At 37.6% G+C, this 12,698-nt stretch overlaps 1 protein-coding gene across 3 annotated transcripts in view; it reads left to right on the top strand.

Moving 5' to 3' along the window:
• zc3h11a (zinc finger CCCH-type containing 11A) overlaps nucleotides 1–12,698 on the top strand; it is a 16,934-nt gene extending 4,236 nt beyond the window's left edge. For all 3 annotated transcript variants that reach the window (XM_052101645.1, XM_052101646.1, XM_052101647.1), the window contains 12 exons: nucleotides 4,143–4,331; nucleotides 4,417–4,476; nucleotides 4,566–4,646; nucleotides 4,745–4,825; nucleotides 4,936–5,004; nucleotides 5,094–5,198; nucleotides 7,008–7,532; nucleotides 7,665–7,732; nucleotides 9,142–9,514; nucleotides 10,870–11,036; nucleotides 11,123–11,265; nucleotides 11,418–12,698. In XM_052101645.1, the coding sequence (XP_051957605.1) occupies nucleotides 4,143–4,331; nucleotides 4,417–4,476; nucleotides 4,566–4,646; nucleotides 4,745–4,825; nucleotides 4,936–5,004; nucleotides 5,094–5,198; nucleotides 7,008–7,532; nucleotides 7,665–7,732; nucleotides 9,142–9,514; nucleotides 10,870–11,036; nucleotides 11,123–11,265; nucleotides 11,418–11,631 (2,075 nt within the window). In that variant the 3' untranslated portion in view covers nucleotides 11,632–12,698. The remainder of the gene's footprint in view (nucleotides 1–4,142; nucleotides 4,332–4,416; nucleotides 4,477–4,565; nucleotides 4,647–4,744; nucleotides 4,826–4,935; nucleotides 5,005–5,093; nucleotides 5,199–7,007; nucleotides 7,533–7,664; nucleotides 7,733–9,141; nucleotides 9,515–10,869; nucleotides 11,037–11,122; nucleotides 11,266–11,417) is intronic.

Genomic DNA, 12,698 nt, shown 5'->3' with positions numbered 1-12,698 from the left:
AAATTACCTCCGCAAGTATGATATAACCCATTTGTCAACCGCTATGTATAGTTATGTATGTATATTCAGTCAACAGTCAGCCACATTAAACCCTTCAGAGAAGGGGTGATATAAATGGAGACAGAAAAATAATATAAATTATGAAACGTTCTTTCCACCATGTTTTTTCATGTATATGCATTAAATAAAATAAAATACAGTTATATACAACTTTTGTAATAAATAATTTTTGTTGTTCACGGGGTATCCAGTTAATGCACTGCATGCCACTGAGATATATATGCATACACTGGCAGCAAAACTTTTGGAATAATGAACAGATTTTGCTGTTTTGGAAGGAAATTGGTACTTTAATACACCAAAGTGGCATTCAACTGATCACAAAGTATAGTCAGGACATTACTGACGTAAAAAAACAGCACCATCACTATTTGAAAAAAGGCCCCATTTCCAGGAGCCATTACTCCAATACCTTATCCTTGAGTAATCATGCTAAATTACTAATTTGGTTTTAGAAATTCACATGCCATTATATAAAAAAAAAAGCTATGAAAGCTACAGTGAGGAAAATAAGTATTTGAACACCCTGCTGTTTTGCTAGTTCTCCCACTTAGAAATCATGGAGGGGTCTGAAATTGTCATCGTAGGTGCATGTCCACTGTGAGAGACATAATCTAAAAAAAAAATCCAGAAATCACAATGTATGATTTTTTAACTATTTATTTGTATGATACAGCTGCAAATAAGTATTTGAACACCTGAGAAAATCAATGTTAATATTTGGTACAGTAGCCTTTGTTTGCAATTACAGAGGTCAAACATTTCCTGTAGTTTTTCACCAGGTTTGCACACACTGCAGGAGGGATTTTGGCCCACTCCTCCACACAGATCTTTTCTAGATCAGTCAGGTTTCTGGGCTGTCGCTGAGAAACACGGAGTTTGAGCTCCCTCCAAAGATTCTCTATTGGGTTTAGGTCTGGAGACTGGCTAGGCCACGCCAGAACCTTGATATGCTTCTTACAGAGCCACTTCTTGGTTATCCTGGCTGTGTGCTTCGGGTCATTGTCATGTTGGAAGACCCAGCCTTGACCCATCTTCAATGCTCTAACTGAGGGAAGGAGGTTGTTCCCCAAAATCTCGCAATACATGGCCCCGGTCATCCTCTCCTTAATACAGTGCAGTCACCCTGTCCCATGTGCAGAAAAACACCCCCAAAGCATGATGCTACCACCCCCATGCTTCACAGTAGGGATGGTGTTCTTGGGATGGTACTCATCATTCTTCTACCTCCAAACACGGTTAGTGGAATTATGACCAAAAAGTTCTATTTTGGTCTCATCTGACCACATGACTTTCTCCCATGACTCCTCTGGATCATCCAAATGGTCATTGGCAAACTTAAGACGGGCCTTGACATGTGCTGGTTTAAGCAGGGGAACCTTCCGTGCCATGCATGATTTCAAACCTTGACGTCTTAGTGTATTACCAACAGTAACCTTGGAAACGGTGGTCCCAGCTCTTTTCAGGTCATTGACCAGCTCCTCCCCTGTAGTTCTGGGCTGATTTCTCACCTTTCTTAGGATCATTGAGACCCCACGAGGTGAGATCTTGCATGGAGCCCCAGTCCGAGGGAGATTGACAGTCATGTTTAGCTTCTTCCATTTTCTAATGATTGCTCCAACAGTGGACCTTTTTTCACCAAGCTGCTTGGCAATTTCCACGTAGCCCTTTCCAGCCTTGTGGAGGTGTGCAATTTTGTCTCTAGTGTCTTTGGACAGCTCTTTGGTCTTGGCCATGTTAGTAGTTGGATTCTTACTGATTGTATGGGGTGGACAGGTGACTTTATGCAGCTAACGAACTCAAACGGGTGCATCTAATTTAGGATAATAAATGGAGTGGAGGTGGACATTTTAAAGGCAGACTAACAGGTCTTTGAGGGTCAGAATTGTAGCTGATAGACAGGTGTTCAAATACTTATTTGCAGCTGTATCATACAAATAAATTGTTTAAAAATTAAACATTGTGGTTTCTGGATTTTTTTTTTTAGATTATGTCTCTCACAGTGGACATGCACCTACGATGAAAATTTCAGACCCCTCCATGATTTCTAAGTGGGAGAACTTGCAAAATAGCAGGGTGTTCAAATACTTATTTTCCTCACTGTAATTGGTTCGTTAAAAGAAGCTTATCATAGTTGCCACAGTATGCAATAGACTGGCATATCTTAAGGTCAATATTAGCTGAAAAATGGCAAAAAAAGAAACTGCTTTCTCTAGGAACTCGTCCGTCAATCATTGTTTTGAGGGCTATAGGGCTATTGAGGGCTATTTTGAGGGAATGAAGGCTATACAATGCTTCAAAATGCCAAAAAGCTGAAGATTTCATACAAAGGTGTACAGTACAGTCTTTAAAGACAAAGGACAACTGGCTCTAACAAGGACAGAAAGAGATGTGGAAGGCCAGATGTACAACTAAACAAGAGGATAAGTACATCAGAGTCTGTTGTTTTAGAAATAGATGCCTCACATGTCCTCAGCAGACAGCTTCATTGAATTCTACCAGTAACAGTAAAGAGAAGACTCAGGGGCACAAGCCTTATGAGAAGAATTTCAAAGAAAAAGCCACTTTCAGGGTTTTTCCTGGCTCAAAATGAGGGGTCAAAAAAGTGACGCTAAAAATACGTAAATGTTGGCTTTGCATTAATACAATCCTAATGATCTAGCAACTGAATACTAGTGTTAGTTTTGTCAGCTGTTTTTTAATTTAGTCTTAGTCCTGTGTCAAATGTCCTTTTTAGTTTTTATCATATTTAGTCAACCTTATCCTATATTTTTACAAGTTTTAGTTGACAAAGTCTGGGCATTTTAATGTAGTTTTAGTCAATGAAAACTGTTGACATTTTTGCCATAAGAGTATTATTGATAGGCATTTGTCATTCTAGTCTATCCAAAGCCTAATATATATAGATAAACATACACGCACACATTTTATTGTTGTTGTCATTTTAGTGTTATTTTTCATATAAGATTGATGTTATCATGATGATATCATGAATGATGCAACTTGTTGCGAGCTGCAGACAGCGGGGGTGAGAGACAATCGTCTCAGTGTTAAAGTGTGCATCAGCCGTCAGAACTATAAATCTCACCCGGTCTCGACTCCCACTCAGATTGGGTCATTTCCGCAACTGGTTGCACAGAGAATGACAGTTTTGGAGCTTATTTACATGTCATGCTCCCGTATTATATGAACTTTAATTAAGGATGAAATAAAGATATATCACCAAGCTGTGAGCTGTGTTTCTATCAGACACTCGAGCTGCAGCGCTCCTCGTGTCTCATCTGTCATCATTATAGTTTTATATGATCTCCTGTTACGTTAAATGACATCAAGCGACTATTCGACAATTTTTTTATTATCACTAAGATTTGCAGTTACAAATGACAATCCACCGAGTGCAACGCTTGTCAGTATTTTCCATGAAGACACCCGCCAGAGTATTGTAGACAGCTGGAGGTGGCACGAAATTTGATGGAGGTGGCCACCTAGTAATTCTCTATGCAGCAAAAACCCTGACTTTTGAAACAGAAAAACAAAAAGAAAAGGTTGGAGTTGGCAAAGAAACACAGACATTGAACAACAGATAATTGTAAAAGAGTGTTATGGATCTTAACACCATTGAGCTTTTGTGGGATCAGCTAGACTGTTAGGTGCATGCGAAGTGACTGACAAGATAGCAACATCTATGGCATGCACTACAGGAAGCATTGGGTGAAATGTCACCTTAGTATCTGGACAAACTGACTGCTAGAATGTCAAGGATCTGCAAATCTGTCATTGCTGCACATGATTTTTTGATAAACTCTTTGTAATTTTAAGAAGTTCTGAATTTTTTTCTCAAATTGTGATAGTAATTTTTCACTTTATGAATGTCCTGACTATACATTGTGATCAGTTGAATACCCCTTTGGTGAATAAAAGTACCAAAAAAGTACCAACCAAAAAGTACCAAGAAAAGAAATATGTACATTATTCCAAACTTTGCAGACTTTTTTGTAATTAAGTTAGGGGGGAAAAAAGGTTGGGAACCACTGGTTTAAACAACTCTGATTTACAAATTAGCTTTTGTCATTGACTTGCAGGGCAAGGAGTGCGGAAGGAAAAAGAAGATGCCCCACATGAGGACCAAGTCATCCAACTACCTTCACCCTTTGCCCCCCCCACCAACCCACAAATTAGAGGGGTCATTAGAACAGAGACCCAAGAAAATGTGCCCAGCCCCACCCATCCACCCGTGGTCATCAACCCTGTGGATGATGATGATGAGGATGGTAAGAACAGATGACTTTGACGTCACATTTCATATCATGTTTCTTCTAGAAATACCTCACTGTTCTGATGCTTTAATATTTGCAGACCAGTTCTCAGAGGAAGGAGATGAATCTTTTGGAGGCTCACCAAGGAAACTGATTACAAGTAAAAGTGAAAACTATTTTCTTACTCTGATGTTTTTTTTCTGTGTGATAAGAGGTTTATTTAGGCTTAAGCATTGATTTTTCACACAGATGATAATCTGAATTTTGGAATTCAGACACTAGAGGAGATCAGATTGAGGAAAGCACTTTTGGCCAATTTAAGGATGACTGGTAAATAAACTCTCAATGCTCTTGTTTTTCATGTAAACTGTTCAGACATTTCAGTTTTAACAATTCTTTTATTTTCTGTAACTTCACTTACTTTATAGGGCAGTCCACCATGCAAGGTTCTGATCGAAACAATGGAACTGCTATTGAAAAGGAAAACATTCACTCTTTCTCCAAGATTGGTACATACTCAAATTAGTTTTCAGTTATTGGCCATTCTATGATAAGGGCAACTTTGAATAGTATTAAACCAATAATTAATTCTAATACCCTATTAAAATCATTCTTTCAGATTCTCCTGTTAATGAAATTGGAAAGAGAAAAATTACAGACAGACTTGGGAAAAGAAATTTTAAAAGAGGTAATTTTAATTTACATTATAGGTTTGTGTTTGAGTGGTGTCACGTTTTTACACACTTGTGCATGACTTTGTCTTTGATTCTTGTCAAGATGTTCCTGTGGATGGAGAAATACCTTTGAAACGATGCATTGCTGAACGTCTTGGTGGAATTGTTGAATCCTCCACAGAGCATGCAGACATGCCACCACAGAAAGGTAAGAGACCTTTTATTGTGCTAGCAATATTGAACCTGTTAACCGTTGCCAGAGCGCTGGCGCTCTGAAGCGTTTTTTTTTTTAAATAGTTCAAAGTTACTATCAGATTTAATGTTATTACCTTGACAAACTATACATCATTAAAAAGATATAAGACTCAAGGTTCAGTATTTGACCACTATTGTATTCTGAGAAACTTATAGTGACAGTTATGTCTTAATTTGTGTCTGGAGTTATGTAATCAAAAAATGAGTGGATACCTTTAATATGAATTATGAGCGTCAGCCGCTCTCATTCAGAAAAAAACTCCTGTGAGATCGCCATGACAGCCTTGACAAAACAACGTCCCTCAGGGCTTTTAGCTCAAAAATGTGCAGATTTGGAGAAATATTGATAGATTCTCATAGGTTTACATCAGATTTATATAGACAGGAATCATATTTATTGAATATATACCCAAATGCGTCGATGTAATCATTATGAGCGCTGGAGACTCTGATGTATTGTGTTATCAGTCCATACTGGCAGCCTGAGGGCGCCGGCGCTCTGTGCACAGTATAATAGTACATATATGAAACACAAGAAGAAGTGTCATAATCATTTGACATTCCAGGAAGACCCTGACACAACAAAGCTATCAGAGATCACTGTTACTGCAGATAAAGATGTTTTGAAGACAATAAACATGATTGCAATGATATTTGATTTATCTGTGTTCTTCGAGCCATGTCAGGTATTTTCATAATAGATTATATTGATGATGTAATGCTAATCGATATAGACTTTATCATCGTGCAGAATACTATAAAATAATATATTTTCTGTCTGATTTTTTTTATCTGAAGCCAAATCAGAGCACAAAAGGTTATTTAAAACACTCGACTTGTGCTATAAAGTAAGTTTTAGAGCACAAACATGGTTTTAATCTCATAAATTGTCATGTATTGATGGTGTGCTAAGCTAATATGATAGCTAGCTTGGTGCACCTGCTACCTAGCTGTTATTTTTATGAATATTTTTAAATAGGACTGCTTGCTGAAATGTTTCTTTTTTCAAGAAGGTCATTTTATATAGTTTAAAATGTAAGGTGAGAACTTTGAGAACTTTCCCTAAAAGAGATTAGGGATTGAAACAGTGTGAATAGCCAGTCGTTAGTAATTATAATGCAGACAAAAGAAAAGCATATTTAGAGCCATAACCAGGCTGGAGAGGTGTGAATGTGTGCAGGGGAGACTGAGACTGAATGGAGATCGTTTACACCACATAAATAAACAGAGACAATAGACTGAATAGATGCTTAGAACATGACAATAAACATCAGTTTGCATTTTAGAGTCTAATCAAAATAAAGTCGTATGACATGATCTTGAAAAACATTTAACTAAATACAGAGTTTTAGACTTGTCATCTTCAGATTTTAAATATAACATGGTCAGACATGTGGCTTTAGCTGCAGTGCATTTCTAGATTGCTGCAATGCCAACTTCAATTTTATTTTCATGAAAATATTTCATAAAAATAAATTTCTAATAACTTGACAAAACTTTGAAGCTATTTATAACTATTTTTTTTCATTATGACAATAATTAATTCTACATTTACAATAAACTGCCAGGTGTCAGCTTTCAAATGGGATCATACTTGTGCTTTTAGAACAAATGGTTTATGAACTGTATCTGTTTCAGTTTGGGTATGCCATTTCTGGGGATTTTTCAAAAGTGGGGTTGCAGCTTAACAGGTTAAGTGTTTTTGTTTTAATAATTAGTAATGTGTATTTACTATGTGTGTATTTGTTTGCTCTTTTCTCAGCTCAGAAACCAGTGCGTGAAAGACTTGGATTGACCACTGACCTCGCTACCACTGATATGGAGCCAAAGCCATCTGGAGATATTCGTATAAAATCCCTTGAGGAGATTCGGCAAGAGAAAGCTGCCAGAACCCTCAAAGTGAGCAAAGTGGTCCGTGTTGTGAAAGAAGTCCCAGCAAAAGAGCCGAGCCCTTCCAAGAAAACTGCTGGTGGAGCTCAAGTTAAGACTTTCTCTGAAATCCTTCATGAAAAGAAAAAACTACTGGAGAAACAAGCCCAGGAAGTGAAAGCAGCTGCCAGACACCCAGAGAAAAACGAGGGGTCATCCACTGCCGGAGCTGCAGTCAAGGCCCCAGCTGCAGCTGGTGAGGTGAGAGTAAAGACACTGGAGGAGATACGCAGGGAGAAGGCTGCACGAATGCAGGCACAACTTAAAGAGACGACAAACGACAAGACCCCATCTTCAAATGAAGTGGAGTCTAGTGAAGCTCCGAAGAGGCGCATTCTTCGCATTAACAAAACTTTACGTAAGACATGCATACATTTCTCTTGATTGACACTTGTGTGCTGCCAGGAAATATTTTAAGAATTGTTACCTATCTCCAAGTGTGTGTTTACGTAGTTTCCATTTTTTTTATTTATTTTTTTTTATTTTACAGCAGCTGCAAACGCTGTAGTTCAGACAAAACTAGATGCTTCTGACAACAAACTGGAACCTACTACAGAGGTAAGACCATTTGCGACCCAATCTAGAATTGTGGCATTGCTTCTGTATTTAGCATAAGTCCTGATTGACACTACTGCAGTGGCAGGAATGTGTTGATCTTTGAAGTTTCTGCTTTGTAACATAACTATGCCTTTATACAGAACTCTCTCTCTCTCTCTATATCTATATATATATATATATATATATATATATGAGAGAGCGAGAGAGAAAAGGATGAGCCAAAAAAAAAATTTTTGTGTAGACATCATTATGCCTCAGATGCTGTCGGTTGAGTTGAACTTATATTTAACCAGAAATATTCCTTCAGTATTGGTGCTGAAAAGGTAATGCAAGATGTGTGAAAGAGGCCTAAAAGGAGATTATTGTTTCCACATAATGACTGGTTCTGGATTGTAACACCCTGTCTACACCGGGTTCGTCTGTTGACAAAACGGCATGAGGCGGTCTTTACTAGGCGTGTCGACACTGATGTTCTAAACTGTTTATTTTTGTTGTTTGCAGTATTAGCACGTACAGTGCAAAATGGAATGGGACACTTGTTTTACTGTCTGCGTTACATATGCGCCACTACGGACTCTTTCAGTCAGCATTATTTATTATAATGGGGTTCAATTAAAGCTTGCCGATTAATCGTTAAAAGATCACAATCTCGATTCAGACACCTACACAAACTCATTTGTTAATGACAACTATTCTGCTATGAATATTAACATTCCAGTGGCATGCATTTGTAAGATGGTCAAATTTATTTACTCAGATTTGTATTTAAATGTTTATTTGTTGTTTTTAATTAGTTTTTAGACCCGTTAGCAGCCTCTTTATCCTCTTCCTGCTCAATGTGCAGCGAGTCAGTATAACTACAGTAATGACTAGAAATTGGGCAACTTAATATTCATGCACACAAAATGGCATATTCATGTGAATTACATGTCTGAGTTTCAGTTTGTGAATGCTTGGAGCACAGAGTATGGCAATTTAATTACTGGCTCATGAATAATTCCTTTACAAGCTGGAAGCAAAGTTTACAAGAGAAACAATGAAGGCCTCATTGTTTTTATTTAAATTGTTAATTTATATATATTTTTTTTAAACAATTAGTAAAATAACTGTGTTTTATTGCATATTTGCTTACAAGTGCAATACAAAGTTAACAGAACTGAAAATGAAGCTTTTTTCAGCTTGTTTTGCTTTTAACTTGGCATGTGAAAAACAGGTTAAATTGTTTTTTATTTATTATGCAGGTTTTTTTTTTATTTTATTTATTGTTTTGCAATAATCACAAGGTGCTGTTTGGCTTATTATGTATCCAGAATCGTGCAGCTCTTGGTTCTATTGCTTTTGATCCGACACACCACTCGTGTCCGGTGTAGACAGGGTCTAAACCTGTTTCTCTGTTTAACTTGTTCCAGGCAAATGGGAAAGGGGAAACGTCTGGCAAAACTGTTAAAGTGAAGTCTTTTGAGGAGATCATGCAAGAGAAGAGACTCCGCAAGCAGCAGGAGGAGCAAGGCACTTCCACCATCCAGAAAGAAGCAGGACCAGCCTCACCTGCTGCTTCACCACCAGCCTCTGAACCCTCCACCCAGCCTCAGACCTCTGTGAGACAGCGCATCACCCTCAAACCCAAGACCCTTCCAATCCCTGCTGCTGTAGTTTCCCAGCAGAGCTCCCCTGAGCAGTCTGGGGAGAGTGATCGATCTTCAAAGACACTGACGACCCCAACCCCTGCAGTGATACCTGTCCAGCTAGCTGGGGGAAGCATTAAAACATTGGAGACCAAAGGTACTAATCAAATCAAATGTAACAATTCTATTTTACTGTGTTCTTTATTTATATATATATATATATATATATATATATATTTGATTTAACTTGTCTAATAATAAAAAGGCAAATATCATTCACAAACTAATTTCATATAAAATCTGCAAATGTTCGCATATCTCGTTTAAACTGATGTAATAAACCAACCTCATGCAACTTCAGCATCCTGTGGAGTGCTTATTTATCTTCCTCTAAAGCATGTATTCTAACAGTCTTTCCGCAACAGTTCCTTGTCACTTTTCTAATGATAAAATATAAATAAAACTTCTATTATATACCGTCTGCAAATATGCAGATATCTAATTTAAACAGATGTAATTCACAAACCTCACGAAAATCCAGTGTTTTCATTCCATTGAGTGCTCATCTAATATCTTCTCTGAAGCGTGTGTTCTATCAGCCAGAATAAAAATGTAAGGATCTAAAGTTCCTCTAATTCTCAAATCATGAAGACAATCCAAGTTGGTGATCCAGGCCGTTTAAACTCAGGAGATTGAGGCTTGTGCTGGATATGGCCATGTTTGGAGTGCTCTCGGGAGACTATTTCAAGTCATGAATATGGACATGCTATCTACTTGAATGGAGAAAGACCAAAATCTCCAAAATGGTTGGTCAAGTTTACGATCAAAGAACATATCGAATCAGCAGTAAAATCAGACAACACTGGTATCATTAAAGGTGGTGCTTTACCTTAGATTGCGCTAAAAAACAAAATTTTCCCGTCTTTTAATGCAAATGCGCATTTTCGAGTTGATTGACAGGCGATGTCTGTATCTAAAAGGTGGTTGGCTCATTTACCTGTAAGGCAGGACATCCTATCTTGATCTGTTGACCATTGGCTGCAGTTGGGCATTATAATTTCTCCCATTAGCTTTATTAGAAGTGGCCCATCTTTGCTAAATAATCTCTGGTGCAACTTCAAAGCAAAAGCGCTTCATGTGTGCTATGAGTAAATGTCTTATTCACTGTGCACTGTATGTACAATTGGTTTGATTTGGTATTTTTGAGAAAATGCTATTGTTAACATGGACATGCCATATATGGTTGCTGGCATTGTATCGTGTACTCAGCCGCCCTGCTCTCTGGATATTGTCATCGGCCATTAAAAAAAAATAAGGTGGCTGTGAAGTACAAAACAAATCTAAAAACACAATGACAAATGGCATTGTTGTGTTTTCTATATTGTTATTTTGTCTTTAGATTTGCTGTTGTGTTTTTAGATTTGTTGTTTTGTTTTGCACTTTATGGCCTGTGAAAAAACCCATATCGGTCCGACCACTACTTATAATTGCTGTTTTGTGTCTCCATTTCAGTGAAGCCTAAGGTCAATGTGAAGCCATCAGTGATGAAGCCAGCAGCTCAGCCTGACTTAAAGAGAAAAGCTTCTAAAGTTCATCACTCTGCTGTTGCTGAAGTGAAACCTCTTAACGCTCCCCATCAAACACGGACATCATTAAATATTCCCAACAAACGGCTTAAGGTTAGAGATAAAAGTTCTCGTAAAAGTTAAGTGTTTCTACTAATCTAAATAAAATAGAGTTGTAAGACTTTTGCATCCTCTTTCAGTTGGCTTCACCAACCTCTGCGAAGGATGGTCAGTCTGACACTCAGCAGGTGCCCTCTGACACAAAGGATGTTAAAATAGTGCCTATGCTTGAGCCCAACAGTAGCACATCAACAGCTTCTGAGACAGTTGCTGTCCCCAAAAGGTAAATAACATGAGAAATATTCTTTATATGTTTTAGGAGGCAGGAAAATTTTGATGAAGTTGAACAGAGTGAAAGTGCATGCTCAGTTCAGACCGTCTCAATCTTTGAAATAATTTGCATCTTATTTTTTTCCTTGAATTGTTTTCCCATAGCCCTGTGATCAGAACACCTAGTTCGCAGCGTTCTCGGCGGTCCAGTACATCTACCCGTACTCCCGCTGTTGTTGTTAGCAGTTCATCAATGGATGACTTTGAAGACCTCTTAGATGAATTTACTGACGATCGGCTGGAGGATGACTTGGAATTGGACCCAGGCAAAGGAGAAGACGACCTCCTTTTAGAACTTTCCGAGATGATCGATGGTTAGACATTGAGCGTTCTACATCACTTACAGGCCTGTGCCTCTGCCCTAAACAAACCCACTGCCACTATGGATTAGAAAGGCCTTCATGACTTCTTTTAGTCAACAGCATTTTAAATTAAAATGTTTTATTTGCAAACTCATAAATGTCTGTTTTAATTACCCTTTTTATCTTCATGTTTTTTTGTCGATGTAAATGATTTTTTTGTCAATTAGTGCTCATGTAACTGTTTTCCCCTTTTTTTTTCTTACATTTGACTTGTTGTTAATTTGACTTCTGTCAAAAAAGGAAAAAAAACTTTGTTCTGATATTGCAGGTGTTGTTTAACAAGCCACCATAGTATCAGCCTCAGGTTAATTGTGTTGGAAGTCATAGAAAGCACTAGCACACATCATGTTACAAAGACAGGAACTTTTCACCTGTGTACTATGTATACTGAAAGTAGTTTTTTATTAGGCACAGCAAGGCTATATCTTAAAATTGTCTTTGATTCACATGTTTTTATAAAGTGAGTCATTAAATGTTCATCTGCCTGTGTTTGAGAAGATCATTTTAATGGATAATTTCACTCTTTTTTTTTTAATCTAGTATAGGACAATATTCCTGTCCCTGTTGTTTACTGATTTGACAGAACTAAAGAAAAGGGTTTCTGCGTTTAAATTTTTTTCCTTTGGGCAGAAGCAATTCTAGTGCAAATTTTACAAAAATTCCCTTGGGACAGTCTCTTAAATTTTCTGTTTAAGTAGGTAATGTGAAATTGAGTTAAAGTATTTTAGCAAAGTTTAATTTCTGATTTCAGTGGGACAAAATGTAAATATAGAAAAGCTGTGTTCTCAGGGAAAATATTTCTGCTTCGGAACTGCTTGCTTAACTTTTATATCCTTTTCATGTTTTATTTGGAAGAGTCTTGCCCATCCATGTCATCCTCGCTTAGCCTACTTTTTATTCAGTTTGAACTTTAAAGTGCGTAATGCGTTTAGAACTGGGATCTGAAATGTATTTTCTGCTGGAGCATGTGCCTGTACTTGAATGGCACCTCTACAAACCATCACTGTAAATAAAATGTCTTTAT

Source organism: Xyrauchen texanus, chromosome 32, assembly GCF_025860055.1.
Source record: "Xyrauchen texanus isolate HMW12.3.18 chromosome 32, RBS_HiC_50CHRs, whole genome shotgun sequence".
Classification (NCBI taxonomy): Eukaryota; Metazoa; Chordata; class Actinopteri; order Cypriniformes; family Catostomidae; genus Xyrauchen; species Xyrauchen texanus.
The sequence above is the reverse complement of the archived record's forward strand: the minus strand, read 5'-3'. Positions and strand labels throughout refer to the sequence as shown.